This window comes from Ammodytes marinus, assembly GCF_949987685.1.
Source record: "Ammodytes marinus genome assembly, chromosome: 24".
In the NCBI taxonomy this organism is placed as follows: Eukaryota; Metazoa; Chordata; class Actinopteri; order Uranoscopiformes; family Ammodytidae; genus Ammodytes; species Ammodytes marinus.
Window position 1 is genome coordinate 6,468,667 of NC_137228.1, and position 24,459 is coordinate 6,493,125.

General features: G+C 41.1%; 3 protein-coding genes across 3 annotated transcripts; 1 reads left to right on the forward strand and 2 right to left on the reverse strand.

Moving 5' to 3' along the window:
- Nucleotides 1–17: 17 nt before the first annotated feature.
- On the reverse strand, nucleotides 18–4,459 carry cpb2 (carboxypeptidase B2 (plasma); the record flags this gene model as incomplete). Its single annotated transcript, XM_080052935.1, has 11 exons — nucleotides 18–223; nucleotides 315–399; nucleotides 1,003–1,205; nucleotides 1,608–1,698; nucleotides 1,807–1,917; nucleotides 2,080–2,184; nucleotides 3,025–3,126; nucleotides 3,214–3,325; nucleotides 3,419–3,543; nucleotides 3,625–3,700; nucleotides 4,422–4,459. 11 exons carry the CDS (start codon nucleotides 4,457–4,459, stop codon nucleotides 18–20), a joined length of 1,254 nt encoding a protein of 417 aa, XP_079909061.1.
- A 476-nt stretch (nucleotides 4,460–4,935) lies between these two features.
- On the forward strand, nucleotides 4,936–9,443 carry alg11 (ALG11 alpha-1,2-mannosyltransferase). Its single transcript, XM_080052890.1, has 6 exons — nucleotides 4,936–5,013; nucleotides 5,727–5,948; nucleotides 6,556–6,927; nucleotides 7,328–7,652; nucleotides 7,950–8,181; nucleotides 8,545–9,443. Exons 1-6 carry the CDS (start codon nucleotides 4,967–4,969, stop codon nucleotides 8,826–8,828), a joined length of 1,482 nt encoding a protein of 493 aa, XP_079909016.1. The 5' UTR covers nucleotides 4,936–4,966; the 3' UTR covers nucleotides 8,829–9,443.
- Nucleotides 9,444–9,447: 4 nt separating this feature from the next.
- Nucleotides 9,448–24,102, reverse strand: sonb (SON DNA and RNA binding protein b). Its single transcript, XM_080052889.1, has 20 exons — nucleotides 24,019–24,102; nucleotides 23,078–23,299; nucleotides 22,763–22,797; nucleotides 22,217–22,410; nucleotides 21,518–21,675; nucleotides 20,496–20,686; nucleotides 19,841–20,114; nucleotides 18,764–18,960; nucleotides 18,142–18,297; nucleotides 17,731–17,906; nucleotides 17,136–17,270; nucleotides 16,400–16,486; nucleotides 13,568–13,786; nucleotides 13,035–13,145; nucleotides 12,652–12,768; nucleotides 11,933–12,080; nucleotides 11,409–11,477; nucleotides 11,158–11,273; nucleotides 10,763–10,864; nucleotides 9,448–10,296 (listed from the first exon to the last, which is right to left on the reverse strand). Exons 1-20 carry the CDS (start codon nucleotides 24,099–24,101, stop codon nucleotides 10,219–10,221), a joined length of 2,868 nt encoding a protein of 955 aa, XP_079909015.1. The 5' UTR covers nucleotide 24,102; the 3' UTR covers nucleotides 9,448–10,218.
- Nucleotides 24,103–24,459: the final 357 nt, after the last annotated feature.

A 24,459-nucleotide genomic window follows, 5' to 3' on the forward strand; every position in this document is an offset into this window, starting at 1 on the left:
GTAACCGCTTGGACATATTAAGTAGCACTTGTTGCAGCTTGCGTTTTTTCGATAACCTTAAGGGCAATGGTCTTGGTGGCTGTGAGGGCTTCGTTGCAGGCCCTGCCGATGTGAGAGGGCGGGAGGAGGAAGCCATAGCGCCCCTTGTCCTGGAGCTCGAATGTGAAGGAGTATTTGATGCCCAGGTTGTACGCCCAGTCGTCAGAACCACCGGGAGCCAAGTCTGGAGAATAGACAACCACACTCTCATGTGTTACTGAGGGACGTCAAGCTCATTTTGCTTTAAAAAATGTAATTAAAAAAATTCTACTTACATATTGTCTCTGCTCCAGCACCGTATCTGTAGTTGTTATGATAATGTCTTTTGATATTCTGGGCTGCTTCTTGGGCCATCTCAAGCTTTGACAGGAAGATTGCAGTTAGACAAACATTTAGGCCATATCCATGTGTGCATGTATATAATATAAAATAAAACACATCCCCCCTCCCCCTCCGTTTGCAGAAAAAATCCTGTACACACAACAGCGTTTTACAATATCCCTGCGTTCCAAATCGCATACTCTTTCTTTTTTCTATTCTACATAATACATCTGACCATAACAATAATATAATTAAGATGCAGTATGCTACAATTGGGACATACTTTTACTTATGTATTTCATCATTACATTGCGTCTTGATCTTGTGGGTCAGAATCGCCCAAATAGGATGCTGTTTTCAACACTAAAAATCTCAGCCGGATCTAGTAGACATCCTGGTATTTTTAAGCATACTAAATCGACCACAAGAATTGGGACATCCTAAATGTTTTTTCTACCATACTAAATAGCAGAAAGTATGCGATTTCAGGGTATGTCTCCATTTTGGCAGGAATTATTTTAAAACGCTCCAGTTTGAGTGTCCGGTTATGATGTTTGCAATGTGGACAACCAACTGAAAAAGATACATTTGCCATAGTAGCCGTGTATGTGTGTGGACATGGCCTGAGATCAAAGCACTCACCAGGTCATTGTGGTTGTCTGCCTGCTCTGTGGTGCAGGAGTAAGGGAAGAGCAGCATCTGAGAGTAGGAGTGGATGCTGAGGTAAAGCTGGACAGACTCTTTGTGCGAGCGCAGGAAATCTGCCACGGCCCGAGTCTCTGGCTCCGACTCTGGGAAGGCACCGCAGTAGATCTCCGTGCAGGGATCATGAGAGGCTCCCTTAGCTGTGAAAAAACAGCATCAGTTTACCATATAAATACTTCTCGAAAGCCACTCATTTAGGTGCATCTAAAACAATTAGAATGTCATGGAAAAGTTCACTTTTTATCAAAGCAACTTGGGCTTTTCTTAATTGATGCAGTTTATTTCTGTATTTTAAATCCTTTTTTTGATTGGTCTCATGTCCTATTCTAATATTTTGAGGTACTGGATTTTTTAAATTTTTTTATGAGCTGTAAGCCATCATCATCAGAAGTAAAACAAAACTTTATGTCTAATGAATCTAGAATATATGAAAGTTTCTGAATTCAATTTAGGGGGGACATTTTTTTGCTTTTACATGCTATTCTAATGATATGAGATGCATCTGTATATGCTCAATTTCAAATCCTAAAATACAGACTCACTGCACCAGTTGGCGTCAAAGTTTCTGTTGAGGTCCACTCCGATGCAGTCGCTGCCGTGGCTGACGGCGCGGTTCTTCCTCCACATCCTTTTCTGAATGAAAAAAATAAAAAAATCCCAGTTGAAATCAATTGAAATTGCTCCCCATTACAACAATGAATAAAAAGGAACTGGACGTTTAGTTTGTGGAGTATTTCCTACTGTTGTCCAGGTGTACTTGTATCCATCAGGGTTCATCACAGGCAGGACATAGACGTCCATGTTGTCCAGGATGGTGGTGATGCTTGGGTCTCGCATGTAAAAATTCAGCGACTGTGATGGGAGAAAAGGCTGTTTGGTTTCAGTGCTGTGGACCCCTGTCAAAACCACCCAGAAACCCCGGAAATGTTACTGCAACACCACCTCCCCTCCCCCCCAACACACACACACACACACCCCTGCTGATGACAATAGACACTTAAAATGTATACTCACATACTTGACAAACCACAAGCAGAAAGCAGGAGAGATCCATTCCCTTGCGTGGATCCCACAGTCGATCCACATTGCTTTCTTATCTGGCCTGTTGTTCACTGACACCTGAGAAAACAAGAGAGATCCAGCATTGAAGGAGTAGTCAGCGATTCTGTAGAACGCTGGTTGACAAAATTACTTTTTTGTTTCTTTCTTGGGGCCCATCGTAGCTAGCAACATGCCCGTTTACAGAGCCTAAACTGTGTATCAGCAACTGGATTTTTTCAGCGCACACACAGTACAGACAGGTAGCTGTTTGTGAGGACATATTCACTGATTTTGACAATACAAATTGTGATTTTGAAAACAGATGTTCTGCAGAATCGTGACTCCACCTTTAATCTGAGGTGGGTGTCATAGAGGAACCCCAAACCCTAACCCTCGGAGACCAACCCTAATCCTTATTAGACTAGTTCATAGACTAGTGTTAGACCTATTTCCAAAGGTTCTAAGCCAACATAAGCCTTTATAAAATAGTGTGCTCTTTAACCATACCACATTGACGGACACTAAACCTGACCAATCGTTGGTAGGGCCAACAACATAGTGAGAGCCAACTCCGGACTAATGCTGAAAACCTAATGTCAACAATTATATTGATTGACTCACATTTGCTACAGCGGTTTGGCTTTTGGACTCCAATCCTTGTCTGGATTAGTGGATGCTTTGAGTCACACTTTTTTTTTTTTTATGATTTCCACCTTTCTTTCCTATTTCTTGTAGCTTACCCCAAAATGCTGGGCTTGCATGGGCATTTGTCTCCTTCTTCTGCTTGCTTATCGTTTATACTTATCTGCTTATATTGCCAGCAGCAAACTAGTTTAAGTATAAACTTGCTGCTTGTGCATTTCTTAACACTGTTGTCCCTCACCTCATCTGCTCATTTGGACCAATAGATGGGCTTACCTTCAGAGCATAGAGTGGACGCTTCTCGGATGAGGAGCCAATGAGAAAGGCTTTGACCATGTTTGGGTTTTCCTCTTGGGTCTTGTTTATCCAATCATAGATCTACAATGGAGACAGCGTTTTTGTTGAAGAACAATAATAACCCCATGTTTGTGAAGCACCACTGATATGTAAAGTGGAAGGGCCTACATCCTCCAGGCTGTGATATCTCTCGTAGTAAGTGGCGCTGCTGCGTGGGCTGGTGATGGATTCGTTCCTCATCTGCATTTCAATCAACTCGTTTGCGTTGGCCAGCATCACCCTGAAAACATGAAACACACATGTAGGCCTAAATGACAGACAAACTGCACAACCAGCTCTGTGAGTGATACAAGAAGACAGACAGGCGACCTACTCGTGTGTTATGGCGTGTTTGTTGAGCAGAAGTTCAACCGTCTCCGAGCTATTGGCGGGAACAAACAGGTGGACCACAGTTTCTTCTTGGATGTATTCATGTGACACAGGCTGCCATAATGCCGTCTGGGAGAAATAAGGGCACATATAGTAATTCATTGTGAGTCAACGAAGTAATGCACTCCTAAAGTCAAATGGATGGTCTACCTCATATTGGGTGGACAGATTCTTCACCACGTCCACTTGTTCCTGTGTTTTCGGGGTGATTGATAGAATTTGGTCCCTGAATAAGAAGAAAAAAACCAAGACATCAGTAAAATGGAATGTGCCCTCTATGGTCGACCATATACGAATAGGTCCCGATTGTGTCAGTGTTGACAATAATTCTTAAATGTGCTACGAGGAACTTTTAAATATTTCTGAAACATTCTAATTTTGCCTCTGATAAATTACATGTAACAGCAAAAGAGATTCAGTGCAAAGAATGCTATTTCTTATATATTTGTTCTTAATGCCTTTGTCATGGGTTCGCGCACCCAGGAACAACAGCTGGCGTGGTAAAAAGACTACTGCTTTTGTCCAAAGGGGGCGCAGGAATTAACAAAAGCTAAAAGTTCCTCGGCGCACCTTTAAACATATGCGATCAAGTACAACGTAGGCTAACACAACACATAACCTAGTTTCACAACCTTTCCCAGACCAGTGCTAATAAATAAATCCTCGTGAAAAAATGTGGCCAAGTCAAACTCACTCCGTTGCCACGCAGTTTCCCGTTTGCAGGAGTGCGTCCAAATTCACCAGAGCGAAGAAAAAAATCACAAGAGATTTCATGATGTGAGGATACAAAACTGAAAATGATAGGGGTTAGCTCAATACACAGGGACTGGAAAGCACTATTGATTGAAACAGTGTTTATTTAGAAGTTAAACATTACTTTTTCTGAAAGACTATATATCCGGTGTTGTGGAGTAGTGACCTACATGTAATTAGACTAGCAGTTTTACTTCAACTTGTATCTTGCTTGTAGTTCAACGACATGCATATTTGCATAGTGACGCAAGTAGTTCATTTACTACTGTGGCATTTTTTTTATGTAGTTAACTGCTGAAACTACACAAAAAAAAAAGGTCAGGAAAGGAAAGGATGTTTATTCTAATTTTACCATTGCTTCTCTTATAGAACCCCCATTGACAAGAACATGTGAAATTCCTTGTCATTTATATTAGGTTTTTGTTTTTAGTGTTTTTATCAACAAAAGTAAATAAAAAAGTAGCTTTAGTTAATAAATCTATATTTCTCCCTAAGGTAGCCATAGTGGCTGGCCTGCAAGCTGCAATTGAGTAAGTTTATTTCTTGCGCTCTATTTTCAGTCATTTCAAATAGAATATTCCTTTTCTTCATAATTCCCACGTATGGAGATATTGTGAGATTTTACTATAGAGGCAGTGTAGTAATACCTCCTCGCCGGTAGATGGCGCCAGATAAATAGAACTAACTGTTAGGTGACAAGAGAGGTGATGTGTTGTTAGGGTTTGGTTTACTAGGCAAGATGTCGGGCCACGATCAGCTGGTCCTGTGTCTGTGTGAGTTAACAAGGTGAGATAGAGTAAGCTTTTAAACAAAATATACTAACCAACACACACATTGCTATTTACCGACTCGAAAGTGTTCTTAGCTTGTTTAATTCTGCTGTATTTTAGCCGCTCTCGTAGTTGAACCTTCTAAACAGCCACTGGTAGCCTACAACTACTCTACTACAATGTTGACGACATATTTCCGGTTAGCTAAACGGCTCACTTTAAGCTTATTCTGTAGATAAATACCATGATAAATACGAATCTTATATTTTCTCCTGTTTGTTCCACGTCACTACTAAAAATACGTTTGGAGACAGCACATAGTTCCTTAGACAGTGGTTGTACGGTCTATCTATGCCTTGTAAATCTATGTAATGCAACAGGTGATATTCCTATAAATTTGGTTTTATTATGAACGCATTCATGCGTCATGCACGTGCATAACGTGCATAAGTCACAATGTCCGTGAAAAAAAATCAATACATTGGAGGGGGGTAAATATGAGCATATTTAAGGGGATTTGTCACCCCTAAATATTAATTACAGCCTAAATCTACTTCTAAATCTACTCTTCAGTTCTGATTCAGATTTGTGCACATTTTGAAAAGCATTTGTGCATCTTTTATACTGTTGTTTCTTCAATCATTTAAAAAGTACCCTGTCAAATGTGTATGTGCTTTTCAGTCCCTTGTCCCTGTCTTGCTCACTAACCCTCCCTGTGTGTGTCCTCAGTCTGCTGTGGAGGTTGCTGCTGCCTCTGCTCTTCCTCACTGTCTTCTCTGCCTCCGTCCTGGTGTTGTTGGTGCTGGCCCTTCGCCTCTGGCTCCAGAGCAGCAGGAACGCCCGGCGCGCCAGAGACGGCCGTCCCACCGTGGCCTTCTTCCACCCCTACTGCAACGCCGGGGGCGGAGGGGAGAGGGTGCTGTGGTGTGCTATCAGGGCACTACAGAACAGGTAAAGGCTTTTTATTGTTTGTGTGTGTCCACTTTGCCACACGTACAAGGCTATTGAAGAAGAAAAAAGAATTGTTCCCCTATGTTTGTAGAAAAATTCCTGTTCACACATCCCAGTTCAAAACCAGGGCTGCGTTCCAATCCCCATACTATCTACTACAGTATTTAGTGTGGCAGAAAAAAAGATTTAGGATGTCCCGATTCTTGTGGCCAGATTGAGGATGGTGAGAATTACCCGGATGTCTACTACATCCGGCCGAGATTTTTAAGTGTTGAAAACAGCATTCTATTTGGTGCGATTCTGACCCACAATCCAGTGCGCACCGGAAGTGACGTCACATCGACGGAGCCTCCATATGAAAACAAACAGGGATGTGACGGCTATAAAAGCAAGAGGCAAGATCAAGGCGCAATTTGATGATGAAATAAATAAGTAAAAGTATGTCCCAAGTGTATGCCTACTGCATCCTAACTAGATTCTTTTTATGGTCGGATGTAGTATGTATAATAGAGAAAATAAAGCAATTTGGAACGCAGGGCTTTTGCCGCTTCAAAATCCTTTCTGTGGTTGTAAAGTCCTGCTTAATCATCCGACTGCTTTCCAACAGGTATGTGGATGTCAACTTTGTGGTGTACACGGGGGACCTGGGAGTGACGGGCCAGCAGATCATGGAGGGCTGCCGGCGGCGCTTTAACATCGTAATGCCACGGCCCGTCCACTTTGTGTTCCTGAGACACAGGCTGCTGGTGGAGCCGGGCCTGTTCCCTCACTTCACCCTGCTGGGACAGAGTGTGGGCTCAGTCTTCCTGGGATGGGAGGCGCTCACAGAGTTCGTCCCCGACCTCTACATCGACTCCATGGGATACGCCTTCACCCTGCCCCTCTTCCGCTACCTAGGGGGCTGCAGCGTGGGCAGCTACGTCCACTACCCCACCATCAGCACTGACATGCTGTCTGTAGTGAGGGACAGGAATCCCAGGTGGGTCTTTTTACTGAAGAAAGGATCCGTTTTTATAAGTGTTTTGAGGCTTTAAGATCCGTGCCTAGGTACCATTGCTTCATGCCATTACCTCACCACATCTTAATCCACCCAGGTTTAGGTTTCAGAGTGTATATGTATCGTATTGTTGTTGAATATTTTCATCTGGCCAAATTTATAGCAAACATTCCACTTCAGACCAATGCAAATCTGAGGTATTGAGCTTGGTACGGAACACTCACTCGGTCAAATTAACCGGACTTTTGCCGTCAATCATGCTTAGGCACGGTACAAATGCCTAATGTGTGCCCTAAACCGGCTTTTCACTCCTGTTTTTGATGTCGAATGACCAGTCATATACTCGCAATGCAAAAAATAACTCCAACCATCAATATTCTAGGTTCAACAACCAGGACTACGTCTCCAACAGTCTGTTCCTGAGTGCCTTCAAGGTGGTGTACTACTGTCTGTTTGCCCTGCTGTACGGCATGGCGGGCTCCTGCAGTGACCTGGTCATGGTCAACTCCTCGTGGACCCTGGATCACATTCTGTCTCTGTGGCGCGCCCCCAACCGCACCAGCGTGGTCTACCCGCCCTGTGACGTCAGCGGCTTCCTGGACGTCCCGCTGGAGGAGGACGGAGACCGCAAGACACACTCCATAGTGTCTGTGGGCCAGTTCAGACCGGAGAAGGACCACCGCCTGCAGATCAGGGCTTTCAAGAAGGTATATTTATACAGTTTAGGGCAGTTTGCAAAATCAAACCATTCATTTATTATACCCATTTTGATTAAATGTTCATGAATAATTGGTTAAAGTCTAACACAGAGCAGATTCTTTGCTCTCTCTGTACAAAGTATAAGTTGATATTGTCTATTAGATGTATTTAGTATTTTACATTACATTGTATATTTTATATATTCATCTATCCCTGTAAAAATAATTCTTATTGATAAATGAATATTTTGGATAAGGATTATTATATCAGTAATGACTCTAGAGCCTTTTCTATTGAATTGAAAGGTGGTGGAGCGGGGGAGGCAGGGCGCGGACACACTGTCTTTGGTGCTGATCGGAGGATGCAGGAACCAGGAGGACGAGGACAGGGTGCTGATGTTGAGGGGGATGTGCCAGGAGCTGGGTGTGGCCGACAGGGTCCACTTCAAACTCAACATCTCCTTCGAGGAGCTGAAGAAGGAGATGGGGGAAGCCACCATCGGACTGCACACCATGTGGAACGAACACTTTGGAATAGGTAGGTCATCTGTCTGATTTAAAATGCACTTTTTCATGTTCTTTCAACATTAATATTGGTCCGCATATTAAATTAAAATCCAAAAAGTTAGAGAAAAAAACCACCCTCCCTATTTTTCTCCACCTCCACCTTTCTGAAACCTGTCTTTTAAAAGATGTATTTCCCCATATGACATCATAAGGGGATAAGCCACGCCCCATCACTACCAACCTAACTTAGCATTACCCCCACCTGTGATAAGCCACACTCACAGATACCCCTGGCCAATCAGAGCAGAATGGCGGGGCTTAATATATTACCTTTTTAAGATTTCAATTATTATTAAAAAAGCACTTCCTCACTCTTCTTTTGTCCCATGTCCAGGCGTGGTGGAGTGCATGGCGGCGGGGAAGGTTATCGTGGCGCACAAGTCGGGCGGTCCCAAGCTGGACATCGTGGTTCCCTTCGAGGGGGGCCAGACGGGCTTCCTGGCAGAGGACGAGGACGGCTACGCGGAGGCCATCGAGAGGATCCTGGCCATGCCGCCCGCCACACGCACACAGATCAGACGCAACGCGCGGCAGTCGGCCGCTCGCTTCTCCGACCAGGAGTTTGAGGCTTGCTTCCTCGCCGCCATGGAGCCTCTGATGGGAACACTAGAACGTTGACATAAAAAAGGACTCATTTCTTTGTGCGTGTATTGTTAACGTTATTTGACACTAAGAGCACCTTTTACTTTGATGGCACTGATGGCTGTGTACATCGGAATGGAAACTGAAAACACACCACAATCAACCAAGGGGTTGTTTTGTTCGAGCACACTGCTTTTCCCTTTTTTACCGAATTTTCGGTTCGGACGGTTCTAGTGATTCTTGTGAAGCTCTGACCATAGTTTAGATAAACACATATTTTTTCCTCATGTGTTTACTAAACTGCAATCCAGCCGTGTGCGGTTCTGTTAGTTGTATTTGTAAATATGTTAAATGACAGTTCAAGCTCTTGTTGCATAGTTATAGCATTGTTTTTTTTTACAGAACGCATTCCTTTGTCAGTAGTGTCAGTCTAAATAAAAAGACGTACATTACAGTTAAAATGCTGAAAATGGCTGAAGGGGAACAAAGTAGTCTCATGCAACACAATAATGTGCTAATAAATGTTAACGGGACTAAAGATACCGAACAAACAATATTTATTGTTTGTAAGAACTGCTGTGTGATTGTCCACATGCCCAAAATGTGAAGTATTTTTGATATATGATGCTGAATGTAATAAAGACATTATGCCACTCACATTTTTCCAGAAACGTAATGTGTCTTCGATTCCTCCGTAACATAAATAGAATCTTTATTTCCAGGGTTTAAACATTTTGAGAAGTGTTTTGTAGTTCCACAAAGTTTAAGAGCTGTTTTTTTAAAATGAGAAAAAACACTTTGCCAGGCCACAAATGTAATATCAGGACAAAAAAATAAAAAAAACAACAGTCATTTACAGAATACTTTTCATTTAAAAGGCCAAACTAGCTCTAGCTCTGCTGTAACCAACAACAACTCCACATGACTAAAGTATTAATTAGCTAATAAAGATCAGGCTACATACATCCTGTACATACATACAAACATGCCATCCACTTTCAATATGACAAGAGACTCTTTGCCAGTGTTAATAACCGGGTCAAATATATTCGTCACCATGAAATCAGCATAATGACTGGAGAAAAAGATGTGGTTTTTTGTTTGTGGGTATAAAATCAGTCACAAGTCGCTTCAAGTAAAAAGATTCTGAAAAGCCCAGCTGCTCTACATGGTTATGAAATGTCCTGTGCCGTAAAATATCATTTCTTTCTTAGTATATAAATAAGCCGCCTTGAGTGGCAGTGGACCAGTTATTTAAGGGTGGGGGCGTAACAAACGTTTGTGTCAGCGTCCCTCAACGGAATACAGTCAAAGAGTTGAACTATGTACAATATGTCATTCCCACTGTCACTGTGTGTGTGTGTGTGTGTGTGTGTGTGTGTGTGTGTGTGTGTGTGTGTGTGTGTGTGTGTGTGTGTGTGTGTGTCTATGTGGAGAAAAGGGGGCCAGTAGAAGCAGCAGTGAAGACGGGGCCGGTATATAGTCCGGGCCCATCAGCGGGAACCTAGGAAGAGGATTAAAAAAAAAAAAAATACATTTGAATACCAACTCATCATAAACAATTACTTCATTATAATTATGTCAATTATTTTTTGATTTCTAAATCCCAAATTAACAGGCAAAATATTTTCCGGGCAATTAATCACAATACATAAAATGTCACTGCAATCCATCCAATACACTGTACATTCACTTTTATGGATTTTAAAGCTTTCTTTTCTTTACAATCAGTATTATAGCCCCAAATAGCTGCCAACAAATGGTATGAATTACATTTCAACAGTATTTAATGTACTTTAAATATACATGAGTATTTTCACTATATGCATGTTTTATTTGGATTTGACTGCATGATGGATATCAAAGACATCACAGGTAAAATCAAGAATAATACAAAATATAATGATATGATTCTATATGTTGGAGACACTTGCAGGAGGAACTACTTGTAATGTCATTTGTGATGTTACCTCTCCCAGAGCTTGCAGGGCCACTGTAGCTGCCATGGCCTTGGCAAGTTTCTTGTTAGGACTAGCTGTCTGCGGCTGGTAGTCTACGCCATTCACTGACACCTGCACACAGCACAACACATGGACGCACGAGACAATGTGGAGAAATCAACTCAAGTAAAACTGCATCATAGTCTTCTAGGGCCACTACCATTGCTGTAAATGTATAACCTTGTTGCGAGTTGAAGGACGAAAGTAAAAAGCTAAATGTAAGCTTTGAGAATTTTTTTCAATCTCATATCATAGATTCTGATTTTGACTAAAACATTTTTTAACAACAAGCATACTGACTGCACCTTTAAAGTTCCTCTATGTTACCAACAGCGAATAGTAGTGAGAGAAGGAAAGCTACCCACCTTAAAGAGGAAGTTCTTGCGGTGGTCTGGACCGCTGTGATGCACCATGACAAAGTCAGGCTGCATGATGTGCCTCTTGTTGCACAGCTCAATGAGAGCAGACACCGGGTGCTTCCCTGTACAAGATACAAGGGCCACAATAAGACCAATACAAGATACAAGGGCCACAATAAGAACAAATGGCGGCTCAAAACATGCCACGCAGATTTATTTTGAATAGGGACAGTGCATATCGTGTGTGTGTGTGTTACCCATTAGATCCTTGGTCACCACCAGTCCTCCTGTCTGCTTCTGGGGCTTCTCTCCTTCAGCAACCAGTCCTGAAACACATCAAATCATACATACATGAAAAACACAATCTCCCTAAAAACTGTGTAATAATATTGGCTTATGTGATTTCTCTATTAGGTCAAGTCTCTTAGCAAAGTCAGAGGCCATTAGTTCAACATTTTCCTTTTTTTCATTTCCTTCCAGTATGTATTTGATTCTAAAATGACACAAGTGCAAATAATATAGAGTGCAACATGAACGTGGTACATAAACAAGTCCCAACAAGCACATAGGAGTGTTGAGTGATGTTGCAATAGTTGCTCAGCAGAGGCAGGCTGATACTTCCCATTGACTACCAGTATTTGAGCTAAGCTAATTTGCCCATTTCTTTTCACTTTGCCCTCACTCTCCTCTCGTTGTTAAGCATACAGTATGTTGTCCGGGCTCATAATGTAACTGTGTATGCTAGGCTGTTGCTGCAGTGTTTTGGTGAGTTGCATCACACCTTTGCGATCGACCTTGAAGTCGATGACGATAGGTTCCACGGTTCCCTCGCGATTCCTGCCCAGACCTTCTCCTGTCCTCCAACCCATCTTCCTCATCAGGAACTCACCCACGCCCCCCGACACAGGGGCTGCTCGCAGGAACTGGTCCTGAGACACACACACAAGAGATTGTTAGGGAGAGATGATAAGTACAGTGTTGAATGTTTTTTACACTACATTTATTTCTTTTTTATCTCTCTATGGGCCTGTTTAGCAGACATGGATTAACCCTAGTCCTGGACTAAAGTGTACTTTCAAAGGACAATTTCCATGGACTAGGCTTAATGCATGTCTACGAAACCTTCCCAATATGTTCCCTTTTTAATTTTTTTATTAATTAATTTTAATCTACTCTTTCTTGTTTTGTCCCACTAGTATTTTTCCTTCTTTTTTTTCTCTCTTCATTCAGAGGATCTGGGGAAGGAGGGAATTCTATTCTGTAATATTGCTTAAAATGGGATTTGTAAGTGATAAGTGTTGGTGAATCCAATTAAGAGATTTAAAATAAAAGGGTTTAAAAAAACAAAAGCGATAAGCAGAAGTGATGAACTACTTTATATGTACGATTGGACACCTTTGGGCCTACTTAGAAGTGGGAGACATATTTAGATGAATCCATTTCAGAGGAAATTTGGCACAAAATAAATACAAGGAATTTGTATTTATAGTTGTGTCTTACCTTCTTGAGCCATGCTTGTGGTCCGCTGTTGGACAGTTCCTCCGAGGTGAGCACCTGAGCTCCAGTGGAACCAGTGAACAGTCCAGGAACCGTGTTAGACTGGGCCCACGCATCCACCTGGTGAGACAAAACACTGCCTTTACATCCCACTCTACCATCGTGTGTGTGTGTGTGTGTGTGTGTGTGTGTGTGTGTGTGTGTGTGTGTGTGTGTGTGTGTGTGTGTGTGTGTGTGTGTGTGTGTGTGTGTGTGTGAGTGTGTGTGAGTGTGTGTGTGTGTGTGTGTGTGTGTGTGTGTGTGTGTGTGTGTGTGTGTGTGTGTGTGTGTGTGTGTGTGTGTGTGTGTGCGCGTGCTTGTGTCTTTAGAATATTTGTGTATCGTACCTGCTCCTGTGCGCGGCTGAGCATGCAGATGGCGTTGACATCATAAGGATTCTCGGCCAATCGCCTTTGAGCTTTGATCCTCTCGGTCACGGCCTGGGAGATATCTACTGGCTGCACACAGACAAAGAGAGAGTTTGACTCATTCAAATATGACAGCTATACTTCACACTTAAATGAATACAGTTAAAACCTTCAAATCTAAGACTCAAATTCATCTTACCAATTTCTTAAAATGTATTTGGCCTCACGTTATACCTGAACTTTTAGTAGAAATGGTGCAATCCTACTGTACCCAATTTTCGACAATGTCGTCCATAATTAAATTAATAACCAAGCTGGATTAGAAGAATGAGAATAATAGATAAATACACTTTTCAACTATAAGCATTATCTATAATAAAGTATCTGTGTACTTTCAGTTAACATTACAATTCTAACTGTGGAACCCCAGGCTTAGATACTAACCCCATTAAAACATACATTACTAACGATCTCTCTACACAGTATCTAGACAGTGTAAGTCCACTGCTCACCTTCAGCACTGGGTCAGGGAAAACCTTGTCCTTATCCGCCACGGCCGCCGGCTGTTCGTCGACCTCCGCTGACCCCAGATCTGTGTCACCTGTTGATGATGAGGTGGCAGTCGCTATGGGAATGGTTGTCGAGGTCTTCCTGGAGGCTGCTGCGGCTGCTTTCTCCGTGGCTTTGTCCACCGTAACCCATTCTCCATAAGCGCCCAATGCATCGCCCTCCTGGTCAGTAGAACACATTACATTACCCACAATGCATTATTAAAAGGTTGTGTGGCAATGTTTCTTTTTAAATATATGATTTGTTGTATTTAAAACAGTAACGTCGATGCACCCGGGTGAACAGCTCGTCACTTATTGCATGTGTTGAACACCTTTGATTGTTTTCTATACTGTAAGGTTTATTAGATTTGATTTAGTATTAATATGTACAGTATGTGCTTTAAATATTTACACATAGATTATCTAAATTTTTTTTTAACTTGAGGCTCAAATGTTTCCTTTGCAGCACATGAAGTACCGTACTACCTTATCTCATATTTTATACATCGAAGCTTTTGACTACTAATTATCAAGCTAATTTGTTTTAATGTGTGTATTTCGTAGTATTCATTATTTTTGATGGAGAAGTTGTTGGACCTTATAGGACTCAAATATCTTAAATATTGAATCTAGTGTCATGAAACGTTGTAGGGATTTCTACTTATACTTTGAAATATTACAGATACTTTGACATGACACCTAAGTGTTTTTTACAACAAGTATAGGATAGCTTTCCATGAAATTTGGTACAGTCATTTATGTTCCCTTCATGATTCATTTTAACAACTTCAATGATCCCTTCCATTTTTTTTTATTTGGCTTGTTAAATCATCAAAATTACATTACAATATTTTAATTTTAGTCTGGTTTACGACATAATATGTGTAAACCTGATGGCATTCCCATTAGCCACGTACTTTAGTTAGCAAATGTTAGCATGCTACCAATACGGTGAACATCATAACTGCTTAGCAAAAGCGTGACTGTAAACATATTAGCATGCTTATGTTAGCACTTAGCTCAAAACACAGCTAAAGTAACTATCATTACAGAAAAACTGAGTGTGGTTTGTTGAGCTGGTATATGCCAGACACATTTCAATGTAGCATTGTGTTAATTGACATTGATGCAAAAGTAGCCCCAGAGTTAACCACTCTTGCCTTCTCATAGCCACCACCCCCCCCCCCCCCCCCCCCACACACACACACACACAAATATATTAAGTTAAATATTTTAAAGACAGCAGTCAAGTCACATGGTAGCGTGGTATTATACCATTATTTTGATGTTTTAAGCAGTAAAATAAATGCTAAAATATGATATGCTACACATGTACTTGGCTTCTTTCACTACCCTTCAAGATCTAACTAGCTACCTTCAACTTTACTAACTGATTTGTGAAATTTCTGTTAGAAAATGTGTCCCTTTCTGACATCTCCCCTTTTAAATTTAAACACATATATATATATTTTTTTACCTACAGTATATTTTCGAGAGAGTTTTACTACGTAATTTGATTGACCAGAATGACTGTCCATTCAGGGGACAGTGGCTCTCAAAGTCAACAGTTGATATCTTTTTTAAATATAAATATAAAAATATGGTTCTCAGATTATTGGAAAGCTTACAAACAAAGGCTATCCACTATTTCAATACTCTACATGTCAGAGTTCAGTATGGCAGAGACATGGTGGCACGGTATGATGGTGAGTGTGTGTTGATCTGAAGCAGCATCAGGTAGAATTTTACTTCTTGCACCCAAAGGGGACTTGATCCTCACCCCTTCACATGACTTGGAATTTACACATTTTCTGCTGAGTTGGGCTTCATGTGATGACCTGTCATGTAAAGATAAAGACAATGGAAAGCTATGGGTTATGGGTCCCCTCCTCTTTTCTCTTTACGCCAAATCTCTTGGTATTACCTCGCAAGGCCTTTTCCGACCACAGCTATGCAGTAGAGCGACTCTCAACCAAACCTGTCTCTTTTCTCCAGTCTGGAACCCAAGTGGGGCACAGATCTGTCCACCTGACCATTGTAAGTGGATGTCTGCACACCACCTGATCTAAAATAGTAGAAATCAATATAGGATATCAAAGTTGGGTGTCTCAATAAGCTTTTACCAAAATTTGATAAAAAATAAATGTTTGTGAATATATTATAGTTCAAAGAAACGTCTTTTCTTTTTTACTGTCTAGAGACCGTTTGACAGGACTGTGTGGGCGTGGCCTTATCAGACGGTCTCCATGGTAAAAGTTGTTTTTATAGAATGTTCGGGCAGTTCTGCCGTGATTGGTTCAAAAATACCTATTGTGTCATAAAAACCAGAGGATAAGTTCAGTGTCACCTGCATATCTGTGGTATTTAAAAGCCATGTGAGTTACTGGATAACACAGCCTAGTGATTTGGTGTAAAGAGAAAAGAGAGGAGGACCCAGAACAGAACCCAGAGGGACCCCAATAATGAGGCTGTAAGGTTCAGACACAAAACTCGCCCTGAAAGGTTAACATTATCTATTTCAAATTTGGTTAGCAAATTTTTGTGACCTTGCCATGGTGAGGCATACAATTATTGAATGTACATTGCCCAATTTGCCCCAAATGTGACATGTTTGATTAGACTACTGGCCATTTCTACTTGGCATTATGAAGTCATTGTCACAGTCAGTAAGTCCATCGTGGACAGCCTCGTAGTAGGTTCGCTGTAGTTCAATTTATTCCACTCCCAAGTATCTGGTAGATTAACTTTAAAACAATGCATCAAGATCCAAATCTATTGTACATCTATTCAGACCTTCTTTCGATGTTGGCATCCTGAGGACACGGGGAACTCCTTGGCCATGCCTGCGTCACTGCGTACTGCTGGACGAACTGTTGCATTCTGGAAGGGAAAAGAGGAGAAAGTGTTTCGGTATTTCAGTGATTAGACACAAACATTCTTAAACTGTATTTAATTAGTATTCTAGTATTTCTTTAAGATTTTTATTTTGGCATTTTTATGCTTTATTGATAGTGTAGAGACAGAGTTGAAATGGGGCAGAGAGGGGAGTGACATGCAGAGAACGACCGCGGGCTGGAATCGAACCCGGGTGGGTCCGCTGCTGGCCGAGGCCCATGGGGGGAACGCCCTACCAACTGAGCTAAGGGCGCCCCCAAGTATTCGAGTATTCTAATTATATTTTTAACACTGAAGTAGAATGCACTGACTGGCTGTCTGTTTAAACAATGACTTAATCTTACTAGTACTACAGTGATCAGGATAATGTGTCACTCTTTCAACAATAAGGGGGTACTGCCAGTTTAATTTATAATTTAAAATGTAGTAAAAGGAGTAATTTCTTTCGCAAGATTTCTTATAATGGGGACATGTTTTTCATGGCCAAGGGGAACAAGAGGGGTATTGATTGCCACTTGTCACACCACCATTGTAAAAAATAACATGTTCTTAATGACTTTACTCTGGAAATAAAGGTGAAATAAAAGAAAATAAAAGCATATAAGACGCAGTGTAGCCTGTGTGTTGACGTTACATTGATGCTGAAGCTGATGGCTTTTTGCTCTCGAAGAGCCGATCCCCCGAACGGTTTCCCATCATCCTCTTCGTCTGACATGTGAGGCTTGGCCACCGGCAGCTCTCCTTTACTGTCCACAATCAACTTGCATTTCTACACACACACACACACACACACACAAACACACACATATTAGACACACACAAAAGGATATAGTTATTTTATATTTGTTTTTTGTTTTACCTATGAATAACTGTGTGCGCCAAAATAATCTGCCAAAGCCTAGGCTCTGTAAACTAGTATGTAAACAAAGGGTATGCAAACAAAACTGGGGTCCACCGTAGCGCCAGCAGCATGCCCTTTTACAGAGCCTAGGTTGCGTATGGATTTATTTTTTTCAGCACACACACAGTACGTACAGGTAGCGGATCTCAAGGACATATTCACTGATTTTGACAAAAACTGATGTTGACGACAAGCGTACTCTAGAATCATTGACTCACGTTTTAATTGAACTTTTAATTGTATCGTACACTTGTTTTTTTCAGTGTGCAGTAAAACACACACGACATGGACATGGGTCAAAATGAATAGGACAAATGTGCAGCCTTACATCGGTGAACTCCTTGATGCTGATACTGTTTGCCTGCTTGGCTACTTTCCTCTTGACATCCTCCAGGGCAGACATGTTGGCTTGGGTGGGTCCTTGCGGGGGCTTGTTGGTGATGGAGGGCAGTTGTAGCAGTGAAGACAGAGTTCCCATGTTAGACAAGGCTGCTGTCATGGTGGCTACAAGAAACATGGAGACAAGACAGCAACCTCAGAGAGCAATCCACACCAGGCCTCACATTATCATGCCTTATCATTTGGAATGTGTAAATGTGCATTAAATCAGCATCAAATCCTTTATAAAGGGTGTGAAAAGATAACCCAATGACTGCATGGATGGAAAAAGCAGTCGGGGAATCAGTAATAAAAACAAAGGTAATATTATACAGAGAGGATATGAGAGTTGATATCATACCAGCGGTCATGCTAGCCATAGCAGCGTTCATGGCCATACTTGGCAGAGACATCATGGGGAGCACCGTGGAGCGCAGACTGGCAGGGATGGGCATCCCCGCTTTGGCACACATGGCGGCAGCATTGGCCTTGGCAATCTCCAACAGCTGTTCCTTATCTGAGGAAGCACAAAGAAGAAAGACTCAATACAACACGTAAAGGAATGAATGGCTCTTTCTTTTCACTGTGATGTTCATACATTTTTTTAGAAATCTTCTGACAAACCAACTAAACATAATGCAATAAAACCCACACACATAAAAGGCAGGTTTCAAATCAAAACCTGCCTTAGATGGTGCTGTGATCATCTGCCATATCAGTATTTTACTTTTGCAATTTGAGTAATTATATGCCGCAGTTAAACTCCTTTTTTTTGTATAATATTTAAATGTCAATTTAATTTTTACCACTACTATTTTGTTACATTGGTTTTAATTTGTTACAGTATACTTATATTATACAGTGGTACCAGTTTTAGTTAGGTCAGTATTTGTGCGTTTGGACAAAATAAATAATGTCAAAATGTTTGACTACTACAGTTGGTGTATAACATTCAAATGAGTGATTTGACATTTTTTTGTTACCCAGTTCACTGATGCGTTGTTGAGGGCTGTTGCTGGAGGTGCAGTGTGTGCGGTTGGGGGATCTGTTTTTGCGGAGGATGAGTACGGGGGAGTGACTGGGCTCTCGTTTCCAGCGGTCCCTCTGGCTGTACGTAGCCCTCCGCCGATCCCGCGACACAGAGCGCGAGCGTGACTTCCTCGACCTCCGGCCCCCTGACCTGAGCGCAAAACAATGGGCTTCCATTACATCAGCATATCTACATGATATCCCACCCAATAACAAGATCAACTGCTCCTCTGATTGGCAGTTTTCTATTGACCGCATTCATTATTATCTATTTTGCTAGTTCATTGTTTTAATGGAGTGAAGCATTTGAAATGATAGTTAGCATTTCATATATGCTTCTATTGCTACAGAAAGCTTAAAAAGTTGGGAACTCATTCATTGTCGCCTGAAAAAAAGCCTTTGGAGAACACTGTACATTTTTTTTTGGCAAACTCAAACTTATTCTTTAAACTATTTTTTTTAAATATGGAAGAATAGTGTTGTTCTAACACTTTTGACCGGTAGTGTATTGATCTGTATAGTTGCCAGGCCAGAAGTTGACATCTTTGCAAAGTAGACAAAAAAATACTGCTGACACTGCACTCAGCCTTGTTACCGTGATGCCCAGACAAAAAAAAGAGACACTTCCCTGTCTCCAGTTGTGCTGCTGTCAGTAAAATAAAGTGAGAACATTTTTTGAAAAAACTTTTTGAAAAATCAGAATAGGCATCTGGGCTGTCAAAAAGTTAGCCTAGCCTTTTCTAAGTCAAACAAAAAAAAGATGTAGCCATTTCCTCTTCTGCTCCAATCCACTTCCTCAAAACACTCACACACACACACACTGAAGTACACAATCGTACACATATTTTCATTACGATATACTAATATATATAGATATAAGGTGCACTATGGAACCATGGGTGTGTCAGCGAAGTCAACATGTATATTCACACAACTGAATGACCAAATGTTCCTCACGGGAAGATTAGATCCCTGGAACACTGTTTGACCTGAGTAAGGTACCCCAACCCTGTTCTCCTGTTGTTTCTCACCTGGAGCGCGACCTCCTCTTCTTGGCAGGGCTCCTGGAGCTGGCCCCCCCCTCTCTGTGGCTCCGGCCTGGGGGGGACCGCGAGCGTCTGTGTCTCTTTGGAGCTTTTGAGTCTTTTTTCCTTGGTGGTGACTTGGACGCCCTCCCACTCTTCTTCTTCTTCTCTGCAGTTTTCTCCTTGGAGGCAGAAGTTGTGGAGTGTGCTGCTGAGGCCTTGGGCTCGCTGCTTGGGTTGGATTCAGTGGCTATGGATTGGGATGTGCCAGAACCTTCAGCTTTTTAGGTATTGGACAAACAGAGCAAATGACCTGGATAAGTAAAAAAAATTGTGTGCAAAAAAAAATCTCTTCTAAAATACACATACTTAAAACTAAACTTTCCATAATCATTCATGGCACTAATATGAATGTTATTTACAGAAGGATTTGTTCAAGTGTTGTTAATTGTCTGGTACATTTAGGAGTTAAAAACAAACAAGCAGAAAATGCATTTTTAAAAGATGGGCATATTATTTTTTTGATTTATAAAATCAAAAAAGGATGATCTCTTGTGTAAAAACTTTGGACAGTGATATGTTGTATAAAAAAATCAAAAGGCTTCAACACAGCTTGCTCCAATGAGCTGCTTTGATATCAGCACAGGACAAAGTGTCCTACCTAGTGTTATTGTGGTGTCCTCTGCCTTCTGGTCATTATTTTCACTGCAGTCAGGAGTGTGTGGCTGGGCATTAGACTCAGTCAGCTCCTCTAGTTTGACCTGACTGTGTGTAGGGCTGGAGACCAGCTGAAGAGGCTGCACATCCACCGACACTACAGGTTCAACCAGGGCTCGCCTTTTCTCCAAGGAGCTACCAAGATTCAAGATGGTTTATTTGTTATATGCACATTAACAATTACAGCAGCAGTCATTGGCAATGGCAAGTCCAAGGCTCCTCTCAACAATGCAATATAGAAGAAAAACACAAGTGAAGAGAGCAACACCTGAGACGCAAATAAACACAAAAGTAGTGCAAAGACACAGTGTAGATACAAAGTGTAGAGAAAAGGTGCACCGTATAAATATAAGGTAAATCTAGAATGCAAAATAAAATAAAATAAAAAGTAGACGAAATAGACAGACAAGAAAAATCATAGCAGTATAGAAAAGCAATATCGTAATGATAGCAAGGCAGGTTGTCATGGGCAAAATAGCATGAATAGTACATTGCATCGTTAGTGACTGAGTCACACACAATCAACTTTAGTTTCCAACAGATTCACACTGCATGACAAGCTGCCCCCAGAATCCAAATGAAAGCATTCCTACATTTAGAATTTGAATGACTAAAGTATAGTTTAGGAAGCAGGGTGACGATACAATACGTCATGACACAAATGCCGGGTAAAAACCTATATGTCTAAGGATATGTTGGTATGTCAACCTTTTTCTAAGAAGTAGCGTATTCAATATTATAAAGATTTTAACATTTCATTTGATTTTTTGAGTTGAGTGTGAGAAAAGATTTAGTCAAATAAACACCTAGATGTAAATGTTGGACCTTTTAATTACGCCAAGGAAGACACTCTCAAATTTGACAAGTGCTTGAAAATAATGATATTTTTGCCCTGCCCTTATCTTGCATTAATTGCTTTTCGCTGCATTTCTTTCAGCCATAAATAAGAGTGCTTTTCTCCCTTACCTGGCCCTGTGGCTGTGGGGCTGTGGACTGGATGGTGAGCCGGTCCCAGACCTCCTCTGAGCTGAGCGGGAATGTGAGTGTGAACGGGAATGTGAGCGTGACCGCCGAGCACTCCGGCTGTGTCTGCCCTCCTCTCCTCTGACTTTATTAGAACTGTCCTGTTGGCGGCAGAGACAAAAAAAATGAATAGTGAAAAATAACGGCTAATAGTATCATTATTATGTCACTGGTGTAGATGTGGCATCGTTTTATCAGTGTTTCATGAGGCTGTTTGCATTCGTTACATTGTAAGGACAGGAATATTTTTATAAAGACACTTGGACGGACCCCAAAAGTATATAGATAAGATATTTATTTTTTATTTTGTTAAGGTTGGGGGTAAGCATGTAGTGAGCACGTAGCATAATTCAAAAAATATTAAAGGCTAATATTAATGTCTTTATAGTAGTAAAAGTTTGAAATTAATTACGGCTTTGGGCTCATAATTCGTTGTTTTTCATGTTTTTTTTAAATGCATCCAATTTTCCAAAGATCCTTAAGTATGTGCTAGTAGTACCAGATCCAGTATTCATATTTCCCTCCTCACTATATGCAAAAGGAATATATCTGTATTTCACTTGAAGTAAACTAAGGACAATTATGAACTTTCAACACTGTCAAGAAAGCATTCATTGACTTTTGAGTATTCTTTTTTTGCACCTGTTTTGGGATGATATCCGGCAGCTCTTGTCTCCGGCGTGGCAGTGACCCATCAGCAGCTTTACTCTCCCTCTGCTCGGAGTCTGAACATGAAGACTTCTCTTCTCCTTTCCTCCTCTTCTTCTTCTTCTTCTTCCTCTTTCTTTCCGTGGCGTGGCGCTTGTGAGATCTGGATTTACTGGAGCTGCCCTCACCTGGACAAACAAGGCAGGAATTACACACACCCTGCGTTCCAATCCCCATACTTTCTGCCATTTAGTATGGGAGAAAAAAGATTTAGGATGTCCCAATTCTTGCGTTTCAAAATTAGCATGCTTAAAAATATCCGGATGCCTACTACAACCGGTTGAGATTTTTGTGTTTAAATCAGCATGCTATTTGGGAGATTCTGACCCCACAATCTAGTGCACACCAGAAGTGACGTCACATTGTCAGAGCCTCCGTATGAAAAACCACCAGGGATGCAAATGATATATAAGCAAGAGGCACCTGCTACCTGTGCCTCCTGTTTGTGTGATGCATGAAATAATTAAGAGACTGACTTACCTGGCTCCTTATTGGCGTCTGTTGATCTTCCTCTTCTATCAAGCAAAAATAAAACCTGAGTCAGGCACATTTGAAACAAGAAACATGGCGTGTGTGTGTGTGCATGTGTGTGTCTGCAATGCATTTGATAAAATACAACAATTTAATAATAACAAAAAATGAGACAATGTCACCTCAATGAACAATTATGAAATAAAGGTTGCCACAGAAAAACATTTGTAAATAAAACATTGTCCATTGGACTTGGCTTTCCCTAGTGTAGGCTTAGTAAAATATTGCCAAAGAGACTTGTGGATTTCTCCATCTAAATGTCACCTTGGTTGATGGTGGTCCAGCTCTCCCCCGGACTCTGAACTGCTCTCCTTCTCCTCCTCCTTCCTCCTCTTCTTCTTGCTCTTGTGTTTTTTGTGCTTCTTGTGTTTCTTGTGTGAAGCGCTGCTGCCCTTTAACACGTCCTCCATCTTGTCTGTCTCCACGGCAACTTGCTCTGGAACCGCTTTGGTCTCACAGCCAGCTACCGACCCTCCTTCTGTGGCGCTGATGGACACACATGTGAAACAAGGTATGACTATACAGTACCCTGGCTATCGTTCATATCAAAGCCCTGCCAAATTGCATCTCTTCAAAAATCTAGATGTCGGATGAAATCTCTTTCATTTTTTTTTACAACATATTAATAGTTCAAAGTTTTTACATTTAAGATATTCGATAGAGCTTGTTTACACTTTACAAAGGTCTTAACAATGCATTTTGGGCATGTTTTTAAGAAAAAATATCATAAAAGACAATTACCAACATATGAACTAATCCTTCAACAATAGCCGTCAGAATAGTCTCAGAACGAGTATGGAGCGTTAAGTTGCTGTATGTGCTTGCTTTGGAAGTTGACATTGTTGGTTCAGTGTATTGAAAAAAAACTAATGTTGAGATAATGGCCGTTAAAGATGGTTGTATAGGAGAAGTATACAGACGCAAAACAGACCAGGCTTAGTAAACACCTACATGTACATTGTTGACCTTTAGTTTATACTAGTATGAAAGAAAACATGTTATGGAAGTAAAATAGCCCAAATAACATCGTCATAATAACGTACACACGTCTTATATACAGACTGCTTGCGTTAGCTTGTTTGGTACATTTGGTAACCAAAGCGTCAACCGACCACTAACTAGAGTGTTAGTTTTCTTATTTGCATTAGCTAGCTAGCTGTATACGACCAGCACCGAGACGGACACAAAACACAACAGTGACATACGTTTTGTCTTCATTCTGGTCTTCAATTTCTCTGATTTTATTCAATATAAAGTCTTGGAAAATTTGCTCTATATTGGCCGCCATGTTTGAGTGTGCATTTTATCGCGGGTCCGGGTAGGAACAACTGTTTCGTCGTCTGTTACGTTCCGGGTGTCAGTAGTCCATCCCCCTCCACCAACTTCCCGTGTAGTTTCTGGTGGAAGCTGCCTTCAACTTATCAACTTTTTCAACTTTATTTCAGTCCATACCAGTATAAAACACAACAACAAAAACAAGACAAAAAAGTTATATTTACTGAGGTTCATAAGTTCAAAGTGATTAAACACATACAATTTGTTCCTATGCTTCCAAGAAGTGTAGGCCTACCTTGTGTCATTTTGTGTGGGGTCGGTTAAGACCATTAAAATATATATATTTTTAAATCAATGAATTAAGCGACATA

What these genes read in the sequence shown, in the direction of transcription:
- alg11 (XM_080052890.1), top strand. Translation starts at nt 4,967, where the DNA reads ATGTCGGGCCACGATCAGCTGGTCCTGTGTCTGTGTGAGTTAACAAG. An exon ending in GTGAGGGACAGGAATCCCAG is followed by an intron (nt 6,928 to 7,327) that starts GTGGGTCTTTTT and finishes TCAATATTCTAG; the next exon opens with GTTCAACAACCAGGACTACG. An exon ending in AGATCAGGGCTTTCAAGAAG is followed by an intron (nt 7,653 to 7,949) that starts GTATATTTATAC and finishes TTGAATTGAAAG; the next exon opens with GTGGTGGAGCGGGGGAGGCA.
- sonb (XM_080052889.1), bottom strand. Translation starts at nt 24,101, where the DNA reads ATGGCGGCCAATATAGAGCAAATTTTCCAAGACTTTATATTGAATAAA. An exon ending in CGGATATCATCCCAAAACAG is followed by an intron (nt 21,676 to 22,216) that starts GTGCAAAAAAAG and finishes TGCCGCCAACAG; the next exon opens with GACAGTTCTAATAAAGTCAG. An exon ending in CCCCACAGCCACAGGGCCAG is followed by an intron (nt 20,687 to 21,517) that starts GTAAGGGAGAAA and finishes GAATCTTGGTAG; the next exon opens with CTCCTTGGAGAAAAGGCGAG.